Raw genomic sequence first — 26137 nt, 5'->3', positions numbered from 1 at the left:
GAGACCTGATTTTGCTGAGATGAATGCATGAATATGAACCCAAAATCCTCTGAAGGAAATATGTTTTTGTGTTTTTATGTATCTTTATTTATACATTGATTCTTTACTTTGGGATCCTGTATGCCAGGACCATGATGAGCTGCTGTAAATGTTTTTGTTTTGTTTTTTCACACCTACTCTCTGGATGTGTATAGTTTCTGTATTTGTCTGTTTTTTCAATGTGTGAAAAAAAATCTGAATTCTTTCAATAAAAGAGAATTATGAAAAAAAAAAAATGTCAAGTGTAGATTGTCCATTATAAAGCCTGTTTTGGTACTTGTTGAAAACAAGAACATACTTGGTTTTAAGGCCTTTTCCAGCCCGTGGTAATAGGACCAGTTCTCTGGATTTCTCTCCTGCAGGCAACGATAAACTTCTGTTGCCTCCTCCAGACGCTCCAACTTTAACAGCAGTTCTCCTAAAACAACACAAGAAGAACATCAGCAGTGTCAAGGAACATGTGATTAAAACCACCTCCTTCAAGAGGCAACAGTTTTTGTAGTTGCAGGTTACTAAGTTTCAGGACACCTGAATTTGGACATACGCTGACTCCAATACCATGTTGGTTAACTGGTTTGTTGTATGATATAGCATAAATCAGAATACTGGTCTCATTGTATTTTACCATCTTGCTTTTCTGTGTTTTCAGACTTAAATGTCTCCAAACAAAGGACATGTATGGAAGCAAATGTGGTTCATTAGATGCCTGTTGGGTCTGTAATCTCCGCCCACTGGCCACACTAAGAACTGATGAAGTGACCCCCTGCGTCATCGGTGGGTCGAGATTACAGAACCAAACAGGAACAGTGAAAGCTATGAACTGGCCTTTTAAAAACTACAGCCAGCGGGTTTTTAGTTTAGTTTAGTTTTTAGAGAAAGAGTAATAGATGCCAAAAACAAGCAGCAGTGAACACAGGAGGAGACCCAGTGTTTTCTGACACTGTGGGCTTCATCCCAAGTCCAAGACAAGTTGGAGGGAACGTCTCGCACAAAGCGGGTGTTTGAAAAAATATAAAGAGAGATGGATATGACCGGACCAGCTTCTAAACAAACTAGAAAAGTTAAAGATGGACTACAGGGACCAGAAAAGACAGCTTTGACACAGCGGATGGCTGAAAAAAAATTACCCCGCATTTGGACCCGCTGGACTGAATTTTAGGGGACCGGTGAATCAGACAACCGATACACTGAACTTGGCCACAGCATTACGGACTGGAGGCTTTCGATTGTGGACAGGTCTGTTGTTCAATAGGGCTGGGTAGAAAAATCGATTTAATCCATCTTAGATCGATTTCGTTTAATTTTGTCTTGCGAACTCCTTGGTCTTGCTCACGATGGCTCTGGTGCGGAAAAGACGCGGAGGAAGGGTGGGGAAAACCCCTCCGCTGGAGGTCCTCCTGGCCTCAAACTCGAACCTGCAGTGTGAAGGAACTGGCCGCCCAAAGGTTCTCCGAGGCGAGTCGCGGAAGCCGGTCGTTCTTGGAATAATAACTTGGATCCATACCGTCACCTATGGCTGAGTATGGAGTTAGAGGAATAGTAAAGCGACAATGTCCGACCGCTACGCTACCCCCCCACCCCCACCCCCGACCAACAATCTAGGAGCGTGACCCCCCCCCCCCCCAGTGAGTAGAGGCCACCAGCTGTAAAACAGAATAAAGATGAAGAAGCTCGTTCTACGCCACTGTAGAAACATGGGAATGTTTCTGTCCCGTTCATTATTTAAGAGCAGATTCAGCTACTTACTGCTGAAATGTCATATTTATTTCCTTTCTAATATCAATATTTATACCAGTATTGATGTGTTGCATGACTGCGGCAGTCAAATAATCAATTGTACTTTGATATCACTAAATTAATCTGAATCAATCAATACTGAATCAATCCATTTTGGATCGAATTGAATCGTGATTAATCAATTCAGAATCTTATAAATCGAAATCGAATAGATTATGGAAATTGGCCACGATACCCAGCCCTATTGTTCAAACAGCGGCAGACGATATTGGTAAGTTTTGTTTCTCAAACGCATGGTTAATGGCTCACAAAAAGTCGACTTCAGAGATTAAAGCGAGCTACAAACATTACAGACTTTAAAACACTAGCTACTGGTATGCTAACAACAAGCTAACAATAACATTTCCGTGTTGTTGTCTCCAACACTGTTTCCTGGGTTCAATAAAGTCAGAACTGAACCGAGTAGTTACCTGAACTGTGTTCCACTAGACAGGGTTATTGTCCACATTTGGGAGAACATGTCCAATTAAACCACGGTTTCTTTGTTTTGTTCTTTACAGTTGTTGTCCATGGACGAGGAGGCAGACTCACACCAACAGCACCTGGATTTTTTTTCCCTTTTGTAAAGTTTTTAAAACATTTTGTATTTGAGTCTAGTTATTTTTTACTTCAGTGTGAATAAACCCATTTGAAATGCATTAAGTTCATTTTGTCAGTGTTTTCTTATGCCTCACATAAACTTGGATAACAATACCACTCTGCTGACCTCACTAATTATCAATTTACAGATAATTCTTACAATTTGTTTCTACGTATGTCATATAGAAATCCACATATTTATGTTTATGACACATACCAAAGAGTGAATATTTGTGTCTTTCGCCTGTGGATTGCAAGATAGGCTTGTAAACACAAGAGCATCGCTTACTTCTGGGAGAGCCTCTCCAGTACCAGACCCTGTCCTGCTGCAGCGCAGCTGGGAAGACAAGCATGGGCACGGCGCTACACGATCAACAAGCGGTCCAAGAATGTGCACGGCGACGCTCCAGTAAACCACGCCCACGCGAAACAAGACAATGGTTTTTCACAGCAGTCCCAGCCTGCGCCGCTTCGTGCGCATCATGTGATCGGTACGACGTATGATTGGGTGAAAATTAGATTGAGTGGCTCAGTACTTCATTGGTTTTGCCTGGTCAAGATGTCATATCGAATTTTTTTAGATTGAATTTGAAACATATTGTATTTGAGAATATTGAATTAATTTTTTTTTTTAAATAATTGAATTCAGAATATGAAACTGTAAAAATTCAACAATTCAAAAAAAAAATTCAATTATAAAAAAAAATTCAAATAACAAAATACAATGATTAAAAAAAAAATTCAACTACAAAAAATTCAAATTACAAAATACAACTATTAAAAAAAATTCAACTCTAAACAATTCAAATCACAAAATACAACAAAAAAAATTATTGCAAAATACAACCATTCAATATCTGATGGCACACATTTGCTTCGATAGACATGGTTTACACGTGCAAATTTACTTTAGACACAGACACAAAAGTGCAAAAATCTGGACCAAAAATCGTAGCTGAACAAGTCATCATAAAGCACAGCGTCCAACCTCGTGTCTCTTCCACTGCTAGCTTGTCGCAGATCTGTTTCTCATAGTTGCACAGATGTTCCAGGGCCTCCTTGTGCAGACCCGCTTCTCGCAGCACCTGGTTCTGGTACAGCAGTAGTTCACTATACTCATAGTCCACTTTGTCTGGAGATGTCTGGACAGACACACAAAGATACATGTGTAAATAACAGAAAAAAAAGCCATAGTTTGTTAAACTAAGGTGAAAAAGATGGGAGATACTGGTGGACTTGTGTTTTTGGTGTTCAGGAAATAGTCACACCAGCTTTATGTATTAAATAGAGGGCACAAATACAGGAAGTACACGGGTCTTGTCAGGAGTTGGCCAAAGAGAATTCGAGCTCTACTGTTGCTGTGATCATGTCAAACGTACAGAAAACTCCCATACTTCAACTAAAATTACTCATATTCATATGTGAGTAGTCAGTGTACGTGCATCTGTGACTGCAAAACACTTGAATATAAAAATTATTACCTGTTGCGTTTTCCTGAACTCTTCAATGATCTTTGCAGCCATCTCGTAGTCTTCCAGGAGGTGATAGGCGATGGCGTAACCAATCCAAGATGCACGCTGTGCTGGACGCAACTGCAACAGCTGGTACCGCGTCTCCTACATGAGGAAACAGGGAACACAGTTTAGACATGGTTTAAAGTATAACTGTACCCTCGATCTGAGAGTAATCTGTCTCAGCATCAGAGAATTAAATTCATACTGAGATGTTCCACTGTATTTGGTTCTTTAATGTTGAACCCAACAGTGTGATGAAAAAGCTGAGTTTATGGCCTCTGTATTATGACTAAACTAGGAGAGGACCACTAGCTGCTTAAGTTGGAGAAAAGCAATTTTGCTGATTCATCGTATTGATGCAAGGTACTCCAAGTCAGAAAGAAAGGTGAGAAAAAAAATACAAAAAACTTGCACTCACTCAGCACCCTTCTGTTATTGGTCTTTCATGCATATTTTTAATCCTTTCAAACAGGCTTTTAGATTTTCATTTCTCTCACCAAATAAGCATCTAAATCCCAGTAGAGCTGTTCAATGTAGAACAGCTCTCCTGGGATTTAGATGCTTATTTGGTGAGGGAAATGAAAATTTTTATTGGTCGGTCTTGACAATGTAGTCAAGACCGACTGCAACCTGGTATCTGCCTGCTGATATGCATCATCCTCTCCAGATCTGAGTCACACAGTCCTGGATCAAGGAAAGTGACAGATGGAAGTGTGGGTATTCAGGAAACTTCTTTCCCCCACATATTGTTGGAGTCTGTTGTTCTGTTCTTGTATAACAAAGACGACGTGACACATTTCAAAGCTCTGCCTTTCATGGCAGTCCTAATCTTTAGGGTCCTGAAATTAACTACATTACAGAAAAGAGTGTTTTTCAAATTGATTGATTGACCCCTAATATCACACCAGTCCTCACCCTGTAGCCCTCGAGGTCTCTCATTTGGATCTGCAGGAGGGAAAGGTCCCGGAGGATCTGCAGGTTGTCCTTGTCCCACTTCAGAGCATTGCGGTAACACTTGATGGCCTCATCGTACTTCTTATCTGAGCGTTGCAGTAAGCCGTATACGTGCCAGCCTGGGACACACAGGGAGTTAAGGAACACACACATTTCCTGCATACAATATGAAGTTTACAGACTAGTAACATACACACTCACAGACACACAGAGACAGATGATTTCTGTGGATGCATGTGTGAATTTCATCCAACAGCACATTCAACAACTTTATTAACATCACTTTCATTTTTCAACAATTCAGAAACTTTTATTGTCAATTCACTAGATGCTAAGGACATACAGAGAAGAGAGATACGGTTTCTGTCTCACCGTGGTAAATACCATGATATATTTAAAAAAAAAAAAAAAAAAAGTGGTAAAAATTCCATCCATCCATCCATTATCCACCGCTTATCAGGGGCCGGGTCGCGGGGGTAACAGTCTAACCAGGGATGCCCAGACTTCCCTCTCCCCAGACACCTCCTCCAGCTCTTCCGGGGGGACCCCGAGGCGTTCCCAGGCCAGCCGAGAGACATAGTCTCTCCAACGTGTCCTGGGTCTTCCCCGAGGTCTCTTCTCGGTGGGACATGCCCGGAACACCTCCCCAGGGAGGCGTCCAGGAGGCATCCGAAACAGATGCCCGAGCCACCTCAGCTGGCCCCTTTTGACGCGGAGGAGCAGCGGCTCTACTCCGAGCTCCTCCCTGGTGACTGAGCTCCTCACCCTATCCCTAAGGGTGCGCCCAGCCACCCAGCGGAGGGAACTCATTTTGACCTCTTGTATCCGGGATCTTGTCCTTTCGGTCATGACCCAAAGCTCATGACCATAGGTGAGGGTAGGAACGCAGATTGACCGGTAAATCGAGAGCTTCGCCTCTCGGCTCAGCTCCTTCTTCACCACAACCGACCGATACAGCAACTGCATCACTGCAGAAGCTGCACCGATCCGTCTGTCAATCTCACGCTCCATCCTTCCCTCACTCGTGAACAAGACCCCAAGACACCTGAACTCCTCCACTTGGGGCAAAGACTCCCCACCGACCTGGAGAGGGCAAACCACCTTTTTCCGGTCGAGAACCATGGCCTCGGATTTGGAGGTGCTGATCCTCATCCCGCTCGCTTCACACTCGGCTGCAAACCGCCCCAGGGCCCGCTGAAGGTCCAGGTTCGATGAGGCCAACAGGACAACGTTGTCTGCAAAAAGCAGAGATGAAATCCTGTGGTCCCCAAACCGGACCCCCTCCGGCCCTTGGCTGCACCTAGAAATTCTGTCCATAAAAATAATGAACAGAACCGGTGACAAAGGGCAGCCCTGCTGGAGACCAACGTGCACCTGGAACAGGTCTGACTTACTGCCGGCAATGCAAACCAGGCTCCTGCTTCGGTCATACAAGGACCGGACTGCCCTTAGCAAAGGGCCCCGGACCCCATACTCCCGAAGCACCCCCCACAGGATACCACGAGGGACACGGTCAAACGCCTTCTCCAGATCCACAAAACACATGTGGACTGGTTGGGCAAACTCCCATGAACCCTCGAGCACCCGATGGAGAGTATAGAGCTGGTCCAGCGTTCCGCGACCGGGACGAAAACCGCATTGTTCCTCCTGGATCCGAGGTTCGACTATCGGTTGGATCCTCCTCTCCAGTACCTTGGAATAGACTTTCCCCGGGAGGCTGAGGAGTGTGATCCCCCTATAGTTGGAGCACATCCTCCGGTCCCCCTTCTTAAAAAAAATTGGTAAGAGGTAAAAATTGAGTAAGAATAAATACGTGGTATAAAAAATAAACTATATGTGAAATTACTGCATTATAAGGTTGCATTACATGACTCCGCAGAGGGCGTTTTGAGGAAAACTTGAAACAACTGTTTTGTCATTGTCCCACCTGTGCGCGGTTCAGCGGGGAGGGGAGGGGGGTGAGGTGGGGTGGGGGTTTCCATCCTACTTAAAATACCATAAGGAGGGGGAAATGCAGTCTGCGGAAGTGAAAGTGAAACTTAACGCTCACTTACCTTTTCCCTATCTCCTGAATGTTAGCAAACTTTCATTTGAGAGGGCAGGACGTTTGTCCTGGCCGATTATATATTACACAAAATAAATCTAACGCAATGGTGATGATTTTTTTTGTATGAAATGTACGGTGTGGTGGCAAGAATTTTGCCTTTACAGCAGAAACATTGAGTTAGTTTTATTGCAGGATAGCACGTTAAGGGGATGGGCTGAGAATTCTGTGTGTATGTAGGCCACATGGGAAGCTGCTGAAACTGACAGCAACGCACCATCTGAGAGAAAACTGTGCGGCAATAATGGCTGTTTAAGGTGAAACATGGCAGGCAAAAACATCGATTTTTCATGCAGTGGTCAATTTTGAGATTTTGGGCTAGTTCACTCCTTCAGTATGCGTTCTTTCAAGCTTTTTATTTATTTAAATTTTCAGTTAACTTTATAAGAGATGCTGGTGAACCTGGGACCTCCCAGCACTTTTTGCTTTTGTTTGAACTTAAAACAATGACAAGTGAAAGATAAAATTCCATTTCAGTTATATTTAAATTTTGGGAGCTATTTGTTTAATTTTTCATTTAACTTTATAAAGACATGCTGCTGAGCCTGGGAGCTCTTTGCACTTCTTGTTAGAATTTTTAAACAAAGATGTCTATTGTCTAAGATTACAAAAACCTTTGACATGTTGCAAATCAGAAAAGCTGTTTAATAAACATTTGCTTAAAGGCATTTAAAGTTTAAGTGCAGTTTAGCGTTGGAGTTCATATAATTCAAAATTTTGACACCAATATTTTCACTTTTACTGCAAAGGAATATCGACTCCAAATATCAGTTATAGGCCTCCATGAGTACTAACAATCAGTATCGGTATTGGCCCTGAAAAAAATCATATCGGTCGATCTCTAATTGAAAGCAACCAGGTGAACATGTCTTGATAGACTTGGGTGTGTGAGAATCAAATTCCCATATTGTTCAGTATATAAAATTCACAAAAGTATTGCATCTTGTGACATATATACCAGTGTAATCCTTGCCACTGAACACCTAAAATAACTGAGGGAAATAGTTGAATTCTTAACTAAGGACCCTTCTCAGACCCTTATGACCTCCACAAGTGAGACTTACCCTAGCATGGTAACATGATCAGTAGGTCCATCTTGTGTGTTCCTGCCCTGTCAGCTGTGTCACATTAACCCATGACAATTTGTTTGGGGTCTCTTAAAAGGCAACATAGATATTTTAAGAAATATAACCTATAGATAGAAAATCAAAAATGACACCATTTTACATGTGCATGCTAAATAGCCAGCAACCTGTGCTGGTAGAGGTGTGGAAGCCAACTATACATGTAGTGTAATAATAATTTTACACGGATAGTTACTGAACTAATCCATTTGGCTAAAATTACTCAGAATTAGAAATTCAACGTGTCTCTGCAGCGTGTCCACTGTTGTAATGTTTTTCCCTTCTCAACCTCACCTTTTGAAGACTGAGCTGAAACACACTGAGGTAACAGCTGTTTTAGTGTACTTGATGCACTGAGGAGAAATGCAGTCCACTGAGCTGTTTTCTTTACCATCACACAAACTGTGACTTTCTAAAAGGTGCGCTTCCACACAAAAACGTTTTTACTTGTGTTATTTCAAATATCTTAGGTCCATAGGCATTTGTGTTTTGTAGTGAATTTGAAAATGAACTGCTACCCCCCTCTGCCTGCTACTGCCACTAAAAAGAAATGAGCGGAGAAATCAGGTCAATTAGAAAAGCTGGTCAGTGGGATGTGTTAATGCCTGAGCTCATTACCAGAGCCCGACCAATATGGGATTTTTGGGCCCGATGCTGATACCGATATTGTGGGCTAAAAAAAAGCTGATATCCATTATATCGGCCGATATCCGATATTGGCCGATAACCGATATGTTGGCCGATATATGAAATAAGAACATTGATCTACACAGGACATAATAATCTTATATTAGATAATATAATTGTGGACAGGTAGATTAACAGTTGCATAAATCTTTGTTTCATCTCACAAATTTAATTTACACAACTTTCAAATGCTGTATAATCGTCTGATATTAGACTAGTCTGTGACCTGTGGGGAACCATAGGTTGCACATGTGGTAGTTTTTATGTTAGGGAGAGCAGACTTTTGAAAAAGATGTGAGTCTATATTTTATAGTAGTAGTGACATAAAAAATGTTTGGTAAATCATTCTTTAAAATGTAAGCGACGCCTACCTTTATTGAGTCACACTATAAAGCAAACTATTCAATCACAAAAATAATTAGAGGTAAAAATATTACTACCACAAAATTATGTTTTCCCTCACAAATTTTGATGACTCTGCCTCACGGCACTACAACTTCCAAAGTAGACTAAGGACTAAACTGAGCATGTGCAGAGTGAATTCGGTGAGCCCTAAGTTGTTCTTGATTAGAGCAAGTGCAAGACTTACAACGGACCCGTGTTACAACTGTCCCCGGTCTCCCCTACACTAGTAATACCCAGGCATACCTGCAGAATTAAACTGTGAAGCAGACAACAAGTGTACGGACATGGGTGTGTGTGGGGGCTGAATAGTTCATAAGACTTGGGGGGGGGGGGGGGGGGTCCATGATTTTCAGACAGAAGGGGGGGGTTAGCGGTCCATCCTGGCCGGAATGGGGAGTAGCGGTCTTTGGAGGGGGTGGACGGAGCGGGAGGGATTAGCGGACCATCCTTGTCAGAATGGGGGGTATCGGTCTGTGATACTGTGTGGGGGGTGATAGCGTCATTGTCCGAGCACAAGTGAAAGTGAAACCGACAGGATTTACTGTTCCTCTAACTCTCCGAGCAGCACGCACGCGCACACACACACACACACGCACACACACACACACACACACACACAGGAGCAGCGAGCGATAGAATGTCCGCAGCAAAACAGTTAATAAATCGGCTACATATTGGCCGATGTTGATTAATCGGTGATAAGCTATAATCGGCCCGATTAATCTGCCGGCCGATTAATCAGTCGGGCTCTAGTCATTACTATTCATGAGCTTGTCTGGGTGAGACCACGCCCACAGAATTCATCTAGCTCAGTGATAGTTTTCATATACAGCAAGCTGCAGCATAATAAACGGGAGGTGGGAGTGGCAGATTGTGATAGACTTGGCCTGCCATACCCATAGAGCAGTGGAGGCGGGCCCAGTGGATACAGGTTAGAAGTTGTGAAAATTCCACTTAAGGTTCATACAAGAGATGCATAAAAGCCAGGAGTTGGATGTTCAAAGCATGTCGAGTTTCATTTTCAGTTTCCACCAGTTCCTCCACTTGTTGCACAGGGTAAAGGATGCCGAAAAGCCAGGCTCTCATTGACTTGCTGATAGCCAATCACAATTAAACAAATTACGAGGGCCGTTCGATAAGTTCATGGCCTCACCCAGAAATACTGGTTGTTATAATACAGGATGTTACATTCTTTCGTGTTGGGATAGTGATGCTTGAACATCGATGGACCAAGTGCATTGCTGTAAATGGAGATTATGTTGAAAAATAAAATATAAATTATCAGTCTGTGTTGTTCTGTTCTGGGTGAGGCCATGAACTTATTGAACGGCCCTCGTAGCATGTTGAATATTCATGAGAACTGGCGCAAATCGAGCTGAGTCTTCCAGCAGGCTTTCTATACCAAATTAGAATGGCTTGAAACTTGGTAACCAAGGCATTTTTTCACAAAAAAATGTTACAGAGTGCATGGTAGAACCTCAGATATTATCACAAAAGGAATGAAATACATGTGGCAGGGCACCTTTAATAGATACAAATATCTCTGAAATTGATTATGCTATCTGGTGCCACTAAATACCATTCATATTTTCTCTGAAGTTGGGTCCCATGAGCCACAGTGGAAGGGGCAGGAATCAAGCTCTCAATAGTGAGTTTTTAATCTTGTTTTATTCTTACATTATTTGTACTGTAATTTCTAAAGATAAAATAAAAATAAAAACCGCATAGATGGGGAGAGGATGACAAAGAGTAGCATAACTAATACTTTAATAAGTGCTGGGGGAAAAATTAAAACCTTTCATTTGATTAATAATTTTTAAATCATTTAATTTACTTTTAATTTACCTCCCCTCCCTCCTCCTCTGCTAGAATAAACACAAATCCTTGAGAAAACACAGAAACGATTTGCATCCAACAGTGCAGAAATTTTGTTACATCGGTGGAGTGTGCAGTGACACTGCCCCATCTATTAAACTTAAGATAGCAGATTTTTTCTTTTTTTTTTTTTTTCAAATACAGCAGAACTTCACATATATTAAGTGAATACCTTGCTGAATAAGTCAGTATCGTTTTAGGAGCTCCTAGAATCTAAAGTTGATAAGTTTTTGTTTGATTTCCGTTGTTATGAGTGCAATAAAATAATTCAGTTACTTATACCCACTAATAAGGGAGAGAATGTATTTAACCCTTAGAGTGACTGGCCCCTACGCTTTTCCTTAACCGGGTCAAAAATGACCTGTGTCAAAAGCAATATATTTTAATGGCATTTTTGTCATGTTAAAAATAATCATTACCTCTGCCAGGAGGTTTTGTGATCGCTTTGCTTTGCGCGTTTGCGTGCGTGTTTGTTTGTTCGTTGTTAGCAAGATAACTCAAAAAGTTATGGGCGGATTTTCATGAAATTTTCAGAAAATGTTGATACTGGCACAAGGAAGAAATGATTAAATTTTGGTGGTGGATGGGGGGGGGCAGATCTGTCTTGGTGGAGGTTTGCACTCTGAGTGCTTTTCTTGTTTGTATCATGTTTCAGTTCACAAAAGAATGCCATGTTTTAAATATTTTTAACAATTAATTTTTTTTAAAAAATATTTTGAAAATTTGAAAAGCTAACTATAATAAATAGCATATAATATATACTATATAACAGCAATAGAACAATGTCAACACCCATTTAGTGTGTGCATGAGAACAAGTGTGCGAGTGTATGAGTGTGTGTATGAGTGAGTGAGTGAGTGCAACTGTCCAGCTCCTCTTGCTTCTTGCCTTCTGTCTCATCACTGTGTACAGCTGTGATACACTACCCGTTTCTGGCTATGATAATTCCACACAGGTACCTTGCGTATCCCACACTGACTGCTGACTTTACCCTCTTTGTTACTTGGGGACTCCTCCTTGAACTGTCTCCTTACCGTGGTAGAGGAGTTTGAGAGCCCTGATGACCCAAGGAGCTACGCTGTCTGGGGGTTTTTGCCCCTGGTAGGGTCTCCCATGGCAGATTGATCCTAGGCGAGAAGCCAGACAAAGAACAGTTCAGAAGACCCGGATGAAAGACAAGACCAAGAGTATTTAAACCCGGCCTGGAGGGTTACTGGGACTCCACCCTGGAGCCAGGCCTAGGGCTGGAGCCTGTGAGCAAGCGCCTGGTGGCCGGGCCTTCACCCATAAGGTCTGGCCTGGCCCAGCCTGAACTGGTTACATGGGCTTGTTGCCCTGTAGGCCCACCACCCGCAGGGGGAAGTGGAAGGATCCAGTGCCTTGTGGATCGGGCAGCAGACCAAAGCAGGGGCCTTGGTGGTCTGATTCCCAGTTACAGAAGCTGGCTGTTGGAACATGGAATGTCACCTCTCTGGTGGGGAAGGAGCGGGAGCTTGTGGAAGAGGTTAAGCGTTACTGGCTAGATACATGCCTGCATGTTGGGGTTTACCCCAGTGGATGAAAGGATTGCTTCCCTGCACCTTCGGGTTGGGGAACGGGTCCTAACTGTTGTTGGTGTGTATGCATCAAACAACAGTTCAGATTACCCACCTATTTTGGAGTCCCTGGTTCGGGTGCTGGAAAGCTCCCCGAAAGGGGACTCCATTTGTCCTAGTGGGGGACTTCAACGCTCATGTGGGCAATGAGAGCGTAACTTGGAGGGGCATGGTGGGGAGGAATGACCTGCCTGATCTGAACCCAAGTGATGTTCAGTTATTGGACTTCTGCGCGAGTCGCTAATTGGCCATAACTAACACCATGTTCAAACATAAGGATGTCCATTAGTGCACTTGGCACCTGGACATCCTTGGCTCCACTGATGATCCGAAGGTAGCTGATTGATGAGATCCGGTCAGGGTATCTCAAGGCTCTGGATGTTGGAAGGCTGTCTTGGCTGACACGCCTCTGCAACACTGTGTGGGCATCAGGAGCAGTACCTTTGGAGTGGCAGACCGTGGTGGTGGTCCCCATCTTTAAGAAGGGGGACCAGAGGGTGTGTTCTAACTATAGGGGGATCAGTAAGGTCTACGCCAGGGTAGTGGGGAAGAGGGTATGGTCGGTAGTTGAATCTCAGATCAAGGAGGAGCAATGCACTTTTCGTCCTGGACGTGGAACCATGAACCAGCTCTATACCCTTGCTGGGGTGCTGGAGGGGGCATGGGAGTTTTCCCATCCAGTCCACATGTGTTTTGTGGATCTGGAGAAGGCTTACGAACGTGTCCATAGGGGTATCCTGTGGGGGGTGCTGCAGGGGTATGGGGTGGATGGCCCCTTGCTAATGGTCATTCAGTCCCTGTACCAAAGGAGTGCAAGCCTGGTCTGCTTAGCCAGTAAAAAGTCAGACCTGTTCCCAGTAAGAGTTGGACTCCACCAGGGCTGCCCTTTGTCACCAGTTCTTAGGGCTGCACGATTTTGGCAACAAAAAAAAAAAATCCCGATTTTTTTCCTCTAAAAACTCGATTTTCGATTTTGATTTTTGGGTAAAACTACAAAAGACAACAGAATTCAGCATGTTGTTTTCATGAGCAGCCCACAATGCAAGGCAGTGCTCTGACCTCAAATCTGTGATGGTATCATGTGATGAACCCACAGAAGTTTATTTTTTCTTAATTAAATCTTTCTTGAATGAAGTAGAGTATACAAACAATGTATACAACAAGAAAATAACATAAGTTTGCCAGGGGGAATACACTATAATACAATGTCCAAATCAGAGCAAATACTGACATTTTTTATAGCCTTTTTGTTTCCAGATTTATCTAGCAGCTTTGAATAAAGTTCAACATCTTTCAAAAAATAAATAATATTTGGTTTTGTGTTACAGAACTTACTTTTGTGAATGAAAAATTTAGCAAATAAGAGGACTAAATAATTATTTTTAAAAAAAATGCTTTTTTTTTTCTTCCTTTTTGGGGTATCTGGCCCACAGAAATGATGCCAATGTAGATCACTGACAGGCATGAGTCGTGCGTGCGTGGACCACGTAATATGAGAGATCCACATGCGGTTCTATTTAAACTGAGAGATCCGTGCGTGGAACAGACCGACCCAGCACACGCTGGAGGAATTCTATCTGTGGAGCTGGTGGATGTGTGTGGGCAGAGGGCTGTCTGGGCTCCTCTGCTGAGGCTGATGACCCCACAACCCCGGACCCGGTTCGGAAGAAGACAGTATGGTACGGAACCGGGACAACGGAAGATGAATGATCTGCATGCAGTTATATTTCAGTAGCGGGATCCGTGCATGAAGCCACGGCTTACATTGCTATAAGCACTGCGGGCACATTAACACATTTAAAGTCCGGTCATTACACAGACTTCTGTGACAGACCGCTGCCACCGATAGGAGGAAGAGCCTACGGTAGCCCGCAAGAAGGCACAAGAGAGATGAAATCAATTTTACGATTTCCCTTTTTTAAAAATCGTCCTAATTAAAAAATCCGATTTTGATTTAAAATCGATTAATCGTGCAGCCCTACCGGTTCTGTTTATAACTTTGATGGACAGAATTTCAAGGCACAGCTGGGTGGGGGAGGGGGTCGCGTTCGGTGGCAGGAGGATCTCATCTCTGCATTTTTTGCAGATGATATGGTCCTCTTAGCTTCATCAAGCAGCGACCTTCAGCTCTCACTGGGGCGGTTTGCAGCGTGAAGTGGCTGGGAGGAGGATCAGCACCTCCAAGTCGGATGCAATTGTCTTCAGCTGGAAAAGGGTAGAGTGCCCACTCTGGATTGCAGAGGAAGTCCTGCCTCAGGTGGAGGAGTTTAAGTACACTACTGGTCAAAAGTTTTACAACACCCCAATTTTTCCAGTTTTGTATTGAAATTCAAGCAGTTCAAGTCCAATGAACAGCTTGAAATGGTACAAAGGTAAGCGGTGAATTGCCAGAGGTAAAAAAAAAAAAAAAAAAGGTTAAACAAAACTGAAAAATAATGTACATTTCAGAATTACTAAAATACTGGTTGATCTACATTTCGACCCTCACATATGGTCATGAGGTCTGGGTAATGACCAAAAGAATGAGGTCGCGGGTACAAGCAGCTCAGCCTTAGAGATAGGGTGAGTAGTTCGGACATCCGGGAGGGACTCAGAGCCACTGCTCCTCCATGTCGCAAGGAGCCAGTCGAGGTGGTTGAGGCATCTAGTGTGGGATGCCTCCTGGACGCCTCCCTGGGGAGGTGTTTCGGGCATGTCCATCCGGGAGGAGACCTCAGGGCCGACCCAAGACACGCTGGAAAGATTATATCTCTTGTCTGGTCTGGGAATGTCTTGGGATTCCCCCGGAAAAGCTGGTGGAAGCGGCTGGGGAGAGGGCTGTCTGGGCTTCTTTACTGAGGCTGCTGCCCCCACGACCACGGACAAGCGAATGAAGATCAGTATAAGTACAAGTACAAGCCTGCTTTTTTCCTGTGACTTAGTTGTGGCTTTTGTAACCCTACACCTTCCCATTCCTTCAATTATCACCTTCTCATGTATAGGGCACCAAGCTCCTTTGAGAACTTATTGAGGAGGTGCATTGGTGATACCACACATGAATTCACGATGCTTGGCCATGAAAAAGGTGTAGGCATTCAAGGTGCCAATGTCAAGTATAGTGGCCCATATGCCATTAGGGCTGTGTGATTAATTGATTTTAAATCAAATTCGGACTTTTTATTTATGATGATTTTTGAAAAAGGGAAATTGTCATATCAATTTCATCTCTCTCGTGCCCAGACGTTGCACTACACATTTTTATTGTCCGTCATTTTGACAGACAGGGTCATAAAAATTCTGTCATAACACATTATTATCCGTCATTTTAAATTAAATTTTTAATGATAATGAGACATACTTTGTAGTATTTACTGTTCAAAAACATCTCAATGATGCAGCAACTATAGTTGCTGCTGGCTGATAAATGTTATCACTACTACTTGCTTGCCCTTCATCCTCCACCACATCAGTCCCTCTTTTTTCATCGTGTTTATTAATGCCATTACATTTACTGGACTTTTAAAAATAACTAAGGAGACGTGGCTGTCTTGACATTTTGCGCAAGCAACATAGCATATAATTTTGGCTGAAGTCAGCTAAACAATGACACAAGACTTGACAATGACTGAATAATATGCATACTTGCCATCAAGTGGACAGGGGTCTACTACAGGTGAACTAACAGTGAGTCATTTGACAGAAGTAATTAACAGTGTTGTAGAGTCCTGCATGGGTTTACTTTTCCAAACCCACACTTGCCCATACCCAAGTACATTAGACCCGCAACCTGACCTGACCCATGATTAAACACGTTGTCTACACAGTAACTCACTTTTAAGGGTTTTATGTTTAGCTAAAACACATGCCATAAATAAATCTCTAGCATGTGCTGCTCAATAACATCTTTGGCTGGATGTAAACAGAGGTAACACAAACAAACCGGCTGGGTGTCAACCACAGTTAAATTAGATTATAATCATTAAATGTCCTGCAAATTATTTTCATCAATGCATCGTCTTTTATTTTTTCACTTCCTTGCCCACTAACCACCCGCATTTCATTTAATTTTACCCGTGCCAACAAGAATTCTTCTTTTTTGTCTGATGCAGGACTCTCCAGTGTTGTATTCAGCATAGTTGTGAACGGTGGTGCCGTAGGGTTATATACAAGCGCTGTAGAGTTATATCCAGGTAGGATGGTGTTATGGACTGTTTGATGCCTTGTTAAGAGAGACAGACCAACGATCCTGTGGGCAGGTTCTGTTCACTGTGTTGTGTGAAAACTTTCTTTGGTAAATTACCCTCAGTATGTTAACCTGTCAAAATGACGGATGGCCATCAGAATTTTCTGTCATCCTTAAAAAAAATCCATCAATGACAGAATACTTTTGGTTAAAGCGACCTCTGCTCATACCTCTGAGCTGCACTGCCTCTGAGCCGCAGGGGGATCACTCATCTTATGATTCATACCGTACCGTCTTCTTCCACCAGCTCCAGGAGAATCCCGAGGCATTCCCAGGCCAGCCCAGAGATATAATCCCTCCAGTGTGTCCTGGGTCAGTCTCTTCCACACACGGATCCCCCAATTTAAATATAACCACATGGGGATCACTCATATTATGTGGTCCACGCACACACAACTGATGCCTGACGTCAGGGGCGTAGAATTGCATAGGGATGCTAGGGACACGTCCCTACCAATATTCAGCCACTATTGTTTTGTCCCTACCAATATTACTGCTGTCCGTAGTGTTTAGTCAATGATTATGGCACACAAAGGGTTAATAGTCGGTCTCTGACAGAAGTCCTGCCTCTAACCTAAGTCTCACTCTCTGATTGGCTCTGCGGTTTTGCTATTGTACATGTGATTGGCCATCCCTGCTGTTACTCCATCTACTTGTAAATGCTACAGTTATCCGCTTGTTGGACAGGAAAGGAAAAAAAAAAGTTGGACCGGACAGGAGGCACTTCGTATCTCCAACCGCTTAGCGTAAGTTGTCAACAACATGTATGCATTTGTTCTGCCTGGGTCACGTCAGCTCGACGGATTTGAATTATTATTATTATTATTATTATTATTATTATTATTATTATTATCAGAGGTGTCATTTACATTTGTGCATGTCTCTGCCTGCATGCGTGTGCATATGTGAGTCGGTGCATGCAGGGCCGGTTAGTGGCATAGGCTGATAAATGATAACATGATAATTTCTCATTAATTGTCTTAAAAATAAAGAAATAAGAGGAAAAAAAAACAAAAACAAAACAACAACCCCCCCCATAATTTCTCAGGTGAGCTCTCCCAGACCGGTGCTCACTGTGTGTGTGAGTGACAGAGACAGAGCAGAGCTGAATGACAGTCAGACAGGTGTTGAACTAAGCATCCAGGTAAAGGTTGAAGAGTTTATCACCATGAAAAGGCCTTCCAAGGCCTTAGCTGCACAGTTTAGAAGAGGAGAAAAGAGGAGGCAGAAAAATAATCCAATTAGGTATAGGTATGCAACCTTTTATAATGTTAAAATACATTTTATGTTACTAGCTGCAACTAGCTGAACTGAACTGAAGCAAAGTTGGCTAATAATGGAACTGTAGATGATTAAGATATGAAATATCTGCTAAGGTGTGTGGTTTACTGCTGCTGAACTGGGTCATATATGTTTCTATGTGGTTTATACAGGGTGGGGAAGCAAAATTTACAATGAACATTTAGTTGTTTTTTCTCAGCAGGCACTACGTCAATTGTTTTGAAACCAAACATATATTGATGTCATAATCATACCTAACACTATTATCCATACCTTTTCAGAAACTTTTGCCCATATGAGTAATCAGGAAAGCAAACGTCAAAGAGTGTGTGATTTGCTGAATGCACTCGTCACACCAAAGGAGATTTCAAAAATAGTTGGAGTGTCCATAAAGACTGTTCATAATGTAAAGAAGAGAATGACTATGAGCAAAACTATTACGAGAAAGTCTGGAAGATACTGTTAAAGAAGAATGGGAGAAGTTGTCACCCGAATATTTGAGGAACACTTGCGCAAGTTTCAGGAAGTGTGTGAAGGCAGTTATTGAGAAAGAAGGAGGACACATACAATAAAAACATTTTCTATGATGTAAATTTCTTGTGGCAAATAAATTCTCATGACTTTCAATAAACTAATTGGTCATACACTGTCTTTCAATCCCTGCCTCAAAATATTGTAAATTTTGCTTCCCCACCCTGTATGTGTTTCCATGTGGCTTACAAATGCTTCTATCTGATTTATTTATGTTTCTATAGGGTTTATACATGTTTCTATGTGGTTTATATCTGTTTCTATGTGGTTTACTGCTAGTTGGCTGGTTTCTATATGTGTATGTGGTTCATACATGTTTCTGTGTGGTTTCTATGTGTTTCTATATTGTTCACTGCTGGTTGGCTGGTTTATAAACATTTCTAATTCATTTATGTTTCTATATGGTTTACTGCTAGTTGGCTGTTTGATATGTTTCTATGTGGTTTACAAATGCTTCTATCTGATTTATTTATGTTTCTATAGGGTTTACTGCTAGTTGGCTGGTTTCTATATGTTTCTGTGTGGTTTATAAATGTTTCTATATGGTTTACTGCTGGGGCCCATTTCACAAAACTAGGATTCCGTCATCCAGGATGACTGACTAAGCCGCGCTCAACGAATCCAAAACATGGGAGCCCAGGCTTAATCGGTTTCACAAAGACCAAGCCAGGATGAACGGACACGGATTCATCAAGCCAGGTGTAACTCATCCTGGATAAGTGCGCGCACCCGGCTTCCTCAAATAGACCCCGAGATCGATCACAGATTCACCGATTCACCAGGGCAACTACAGCAGCGAACTTTACCCCGTTGGACGCAAAACTCCTCATTTTGGCTAACGAGGAAGTAAAGGAGTGAATCAAAAAGAAAGACAACAGCAGCACAGTTACAAAAACAACCAGAGACAGCGTGGCGAAGGATTACAGACAGCCTGAATGAGTAAGTAGTGCACAAACACACACTGACCACTCCGCTGAAACCATCACAATTACAACCCAAATAGTTAATGAACACCTGTGAAAACGGAGTTGTGAAACTGTAAGTTAAACTAACTGTAGATGCGAGTGAAACTGTGTAAATGTAACTGCATCAGACTGAATAACTGATAAATAGATGAGCTCACTGACTTCAGTGAATTTACCTTTGGGATAAATAAACTTATCTTGTTTTATCTTATCATGATTCATGACTTTGATATTGTTAATTAACCCATAAAGACCCAAACATCAATCACTACTGATCTAAACTGTTTAATCCCTGTTGATCCACTAATCCTATTAACCCATGTCAATAATTGGTGTAAAATACAGTTCTTCATCTTTTCATGGTCATCAGATATGACCCATTTGGACATTCAGAGGCTCTGTAGTGAACGTGGAAACACAGTCATCTTCTACAACATTGATTCACCAGTAAAACCCATGGAGTTGGATCAATGGCAATGGATGGACACTGGGTTTATGTTCAGTTAATGACAGATTGGACTGAAAAAGACACTGTTTATTCAGTTTGATCTGTTTCTGATAGAATAACCATCAACTTTAATCTGAGCTGTAATGAACATCTGCATGATCAGTGAATTAAATCTAGGAAAATATCTGATATATACTGATAAAATACAAACTACAGAAGATAATATTATAACAAATGGAGATAAATCACTTAAGAAAGGTTAGATATAGAGAAAATTCATTTGTGAACTGACATTAAAGTAGTGCTGGGCCTTTATGGGTTCATGAACACTGTTCATTGTTTGGTTTAATATTCTTCATCTGATCACTTCAGATTGTCCATGCTGACTGTCTCATCAGTGTTGTGTCTCAGTGGTCTGGTTCTGGTTCAGTCCATGACTCCTGAGTCTATCGGACCTCTGGAATCTGTCAGCGCCGATCACAAGGTGAGCCACAGCCTCTATTAACAACCATGTTTTACATCAGATCTGTGTCCAGAATGTCTCTGTGTTTATGAGGTTGTGGTGCTGAGGTTTTGTGCTGACAGGTGAATTGTCTGGTGTGTTTCTGGGACAGGGGGTCTGCCTGGGGACAGGGGGTCTACCTACCATCCTTTTCTCCTGACACCATACACAGACCCCCAGGAACCACAGCAGGCCTACAGTCATGCCCATGCCAGGACAAGGACCAGGATCCAAATGACCTCTGACCTCCTGAAGGAATGCTTTCACTGTCTTCACCACTTAAGGGTCAGCCCTGTGAGGTCATGTGACATCACTGTGGCCTGTACTGTCCTCCACAATGTGGCCTGAGGAAGGAGAGGGAGGGAGGGAGCCCCCACTCAAAAAAGTGCATCACACATGGACTGGGACAATCCTGCCATCTTCCCTGATGGCCGCAGTGGCCAGCTGGCCAAGGACCAATATGTGTTCAATTATTTTAGTTCACGTACATGATTTAAGGTAAATATGTCCTGCAGGGGCAGAGGAATTTGTGTTTTGTTTTTTTTTGTTATTCAATTTAAATTGATTTGGCCTGTTTTGATGTTTGTGTTACATACTGTGTATATACTGTGTGTATACTGTATTTATACTGTGTGTTTACTGTGTGTACTGTGTTGCAGTGAGGCTACTGCATCCATTCATTTGTCTGTTCATTTGTTACGTATGGATTTGTCTTGCATTTCTTTCAGTGTACAGATGTGTATTTCTTTCAGTGTACAGACATGTGGGCTGTATTCTACCTTTAAATGTGTATTTATTCTTCTGTTCTCTCATATGCTTTGGTTCTGTTCTTTCTATCTTGTACAGCCACTGTGTGACTTCAGTTTTAAAGGAGCTGATGGTTTAATTGCTTTGATTGATCCTTATTCAATAAAGGAACATCATGTTACTCTTTGTGCATTTATATTTATATGACATACATAGTCTATGGGAAACTGTCAGTTATCTAAGTATAAATAATACAGAGACTGGAAGGGTCAATGTAATCAAATTCCTTGGAATAACTATACAAAAGAAGTGAAGATGTAGTGCATGGAGGTGTGGGTGAATACTGACAGAACTAATACAAATCTAATCAACATTATTCAGAAAAGGCTAATACCACTGATCAATAAAGTGTCCTATAGGGAACACACTCATCAGTTTATGATCAAACTAAAAGTTTTAAAGTTCGGTAACTTAGTCTACTTTAAAACAAAACAATTCATGTTGAAAATTTAAAAAATTGGTTGCCTGTTCATATTCGGAGCTTGATTAAAATATGGGAAATTATTTCTAATTTCAGAGGAAGTCGTGTGTTCAATAAACCTTCTGTTAGAACAAATATGAACACATTTAGTATGTGTGTTGGAGGAAATGTTTGGAACAAGTTCAATCCTGAGTTCTCAGACTGTACAACACTATTTATGTTTAAAACTATGTTTAAATGTCATGAAAATATATGAATAATGTGAATGTTCATTTTTCCACTCAAACTATTGAACTGTTTAGTTTTTTGTTGTTTCTATTGTTACTAAGCTAAAGACATTGGTATCTATTTTATTTAATTTTGTTTAGTGATATGAATGGGGTGGTCAGCAGAATGATCTTAGGCTTCAGGCTATTCCTTCACAGACTCTTAAGTTTTTAAAAATTGTATCTGCATAAATGTCTAATGTTTGAAATGTCTGAATAAACACAATTGAACTGAACTGATCTAATGATTGCAAAATCATCTAAAATCATCATTTATGTGAAATTATTGAAATTGATAATCACAAATGTTTAAATACTGACAGTGGGTCTAGTTACTGTGATTCCATTGTTTAATGGGCAGTGGAAGAACTATTGGTTTCCATTTGTGGTGACTGTTGACTGAGATGAGGGATGAGATAAAATAAATCCTGGAACTTAGCCTGGTCTGGACCAGGCTAGCGCCACAGACTAAATCTCCATGGTAACATATATCAAAACATATCCTGCTTTCCCCTATCCTGCTTTTGTGAAACCAGATCATGGATAAGTTGAGCCAGGATAGCCAACATATCCTGGCTTAATCCCTTATCCTAGTTTTGTGAAACAGGCCCCTGGTTGGCTGGTTTACAAATGTTTCTATCTGATTTATATATGTTTCTATGTGGTTTACTGCTGGCTGCTTTGTGCATCTCCTCTCATGCTTCATGTATCTCCTCTTCGTGCCCCCCCATATGTATGTGTGTGTGTTTGTGTGCATGTGTGTGTTTTTAAAAAGGGGGGGGGCACTACATTCATATCTTGCCTAGGGTGCCAAAATGGCTAGAACTGACTGACTGTGATTGTTTGCTTGTTTGATCAGCTCTACATGATGCGAAATTATGATTGCAAATGCAAAAAAACATCAACTTTCAGGAGTGCTGCCTTGGAGCACTTTTGTTAAATCAAATCAAATCTTATGTATATAGCGCCAAATCATAACAAAAGTTATTTCATGACACTTTACATATCAAGTTGGCCGAAACTAGACCAGACATTTGTGTCCCCACCAATGTCAGAATCAAACCTACTCCCTTGCCTGACTTACATTGGTATAAATTCTATGAGCCCGTCATGGAATTTTTGGGGGGGTTCGTGATACCATCACAGATTTGAGGTAGGGAGCAGGGCCTTGCATTGCGGACTGTCCGCGAAGACGACATGCTGACTTCTGCTGTCTTTTGTAGTTTTACCCAAAAATCCAAATCAAGTGTTTAGAGGGGGGGGGGATCAGGATTTTATTTTTGGTCAAAATTGTGCAGCCCTATATGCTATATGCTATAATATAGTGGCCCATGGTGCTACAGCACCGCCTTTGACCACCTTTGTGTTTGACTCTACCTCTTGCTGTAGAATAAATGTAGAATGAATGGGCCTGTTTACATGATCATGAAGTCTGATAACAGTGATAAACCTGATAATTGATCTGATAATACATCTAACGCATTTGCATGCACTTAGGAAATGCGATAATCGAAAAACCCTGGTTTAGATGCTCCTGTCCATTATCGTTTTTCCTCTCAGAGTACATAAGTATGTAGTGACGGTAGGGTTGTAACGATGTGATGGTGTTACGATTAATCGCAATTTTAAATGTCAAGGTTAATTAATTGTCAAGGCTGCCAAAAACCATCTAACTAAGATTAAGTGTGGAACCAAAGACACGCCAATATGTGCATCCTGCACAGAACAAAAGCAACATTGCACAAGCACTGCAATCATCATTCCACAAGAGAAAATGACAGAGAAGGAACAAACTGACCATCTGTCTGAGGGGGCGGATGTATTTCTGAATTGTTTTGACCGTATATATATTTTTGATGCGAGCTCACTTTCGTTTCCATAGAGTTTGTGTTCGCTACTATCATCTACATAGCTTTAGGCTATCGTTGCACAATCCATTCACAACAATCTGGCTACATAGCTTTCGTAGAGTAAGGCAATTCTTCTCCAGCAGTTCAGACTGTCATACAAGCTTCGGGAGGGTAAACTTGTGAATTGATGCAGTAAACATGCTCTGTTTGATCACAAAGCAAACTACAAAAGATAATCTGAGGCACCAGTAGAGTGGGACTGATTCGGGGGGGGCACTGCCCCCTTAAACAAATGGGAGACTTTTTTTAGTAACGCGTGTTAAGTTTCACTTTCATTTAGCAAAGGGACATACGGTCGAATGGGGCCGCGCGTACCTCATAATGGGTATGTGTGGCATGGACTGCACCCCCATGTATAAACCCCCACAAAATGATTGTAGTAATCATGAAACCATGATTATTTCTCTGGCGATAATCATAGCACCAAAATCTCTAATCGTTACACCTTCAAGTGACTTAAACTTCCTGTTGTCTTCCACTCATGTTTGACTACGTAACTTTCGCTCTCTATTATTTTAATTGTGTTTACACATGCAGAGACATAAAAGAACAAAATAAATCATATTAAACTGTATACATGCAGGAAGACATCGTACTATTGGGGAGAAATCCAGGTGTGTTAATCCGATTTCTCACAATCTGATTACTGCTGTTATTAGATTAGATACAACTTTATGGATCCCTTGGGCAGAGCCCTCAGGAAAATGAGGTTATCTGATAAAACATTTCAGATTATCCTATTTGCATGGTCACTTAAATAATCTGACAACTCCAGAAATTGGACAATGATTGAAGTATTGGTGTGCATGTAAACAGGCTCACTGAGTGTTGAACTAGGATGACTCAAAGGTTCAGATGAAATTCCACTGAAAATGAATGTGGGTCATTTTTGACCCACCTGTGGAAGCATGGGGTAGTAATACAAAAACTACAATTTCATAAAATTTATGAAAGGTAAATAAAAAAACTAAATAGCATGACCTGGAATGTGAAACAATAGCATTTTTTTTTTTACAAAGATATTGCAACAAAACTACCTCACTGTTAAGGAAGAGAGATGTACATTTTATACAATAAATTCATTTGTTGTAATGCCCTAAAAACAAGATCCCTCACATTAAATTAGGGTTTTCTTTGCAGACTAACAATAAGAAATGAGAAGTGAAATCAAAAAGACCAAGTTGTATGTTGTCCACTCAAAAATGTGTTGACTTTTGTCTGAGGTAGAACTTATCTGTTAGTGATGTGCACAGATTTGACAGTCAGAAATAGAGAAAGGCTAAAAGACAGCTAAAAAAACAAGAGTGAGGATTTGCTGACTTAATATACGTAGTGTGTGGCATGACACCCATCCCAACACTGTCTCCGAAAAGAAGACTCCTGCTGTGAGAGGATACAGACGTGGCTCCTGAGGTCATTGCGGAGGCCTCTTCTCACCAGGTCGTAGGCCTCTTCCTTCTTACCCAGACAGTTCAGGGTCAGGCCCTTCATTGCCAGAGTCTCTGTAAGGATACAATGGACCAGAAAACAATCAGAGCCACATCCCGTATTATTAGTGAAAAGAAAATTGTTCACTGCAGATTTCCATCCAAACGTTAATTCTGCTTACCTCCATGCTCTGCAAACTTGGGGTTGGACAAGATTTGTTTGCAGAACTTGAGGCCATTTCTGTACTGTTTGTGTTCATAACATCTCTGTCAAAGAGAATGAGAAAAACTACATCAGGCCACGAGGAAACAATAGACAGAGACTGATGGTGGATGCTGTCCCCGCAGGTCACAGCAAGTAGTTTCACATCAGCAGGATCTACGCCATGTCAACTCAGGAGAATATTTTACTTTCTATTACATGGTTCACATTTTGAAAAATGTTTGAGGTTAGTTCTGGTCAAAAATTCAGTTCAATGCTAGTTTTCCTGCTGTGACATTATAGCAAAAGAACAACATCAATATGCAATTTCCTTTCAGGGGTATATCCAGAGTACTGCTCCTCATAACACAATTTATCAGATTTTTGCACACAGCTGAGTGTCATGCTGAAATACTGATGTAATACAACCTGCAAGACATTATCAGCTTATACTATTATCAGCATTATCAGTTGTACGCAGC

General features: G+C 41.6%; 1 protein-coding gene across 1 annotated transcript in view; it reads right to left on the bottom strand.

Annotated features, from left to right (window-relative positions):
- Positions 1-26137, bottom strand: part of naa15b (N-alpha-acetyltransferase 15, NatA auxiliary subunit b) — a 48583-nt gene that overhangs the window by 10608 nt on the left and 11838 nt on the right. The window contains exons 2-7 of the mRNA XM_030146185.1: positions 25636-25720; positions 25424-25528; positions 4845-5002; positions 3897-4031; positions 3404-3557; positions 338-457 (exon numbers count right to left, since the gene is read on the bottom strand). Of these exons, the coding sequence (XP_030002045.1) occupies positions 338-457; positions 3404-3557; positions 3897-4031; positions 4845-5002; positions 25424-25528; positions 25636-25720 (757 nt within the window). The remainder of the gene's footprint in view (positions 1-337; positions 458-3403; positions 3558-3896; positions 4032-4844; positions 5003-25423; positions 25529-25635; positions 25721-26137) is intronic.

The sequence above is a fragment of the Sphaeramia orbicularis genome, chromosome 1, assembly GCF_902148855.1.
Source record: "Sphaeramia orbicularis chromosome 1, fSphaOr1.1, whole genome shotgun sequence".
NCBI classification, from domain to species: Eukaryota; Metazoa; Chordata; class Actinopteri; order Kurtiformes; family Apogonidae; genus Sphaeramia; species Sphaeramia orbicularis.
This window is presented reverse-complemented; position numbering and strand designations above follow the sequence as displayed.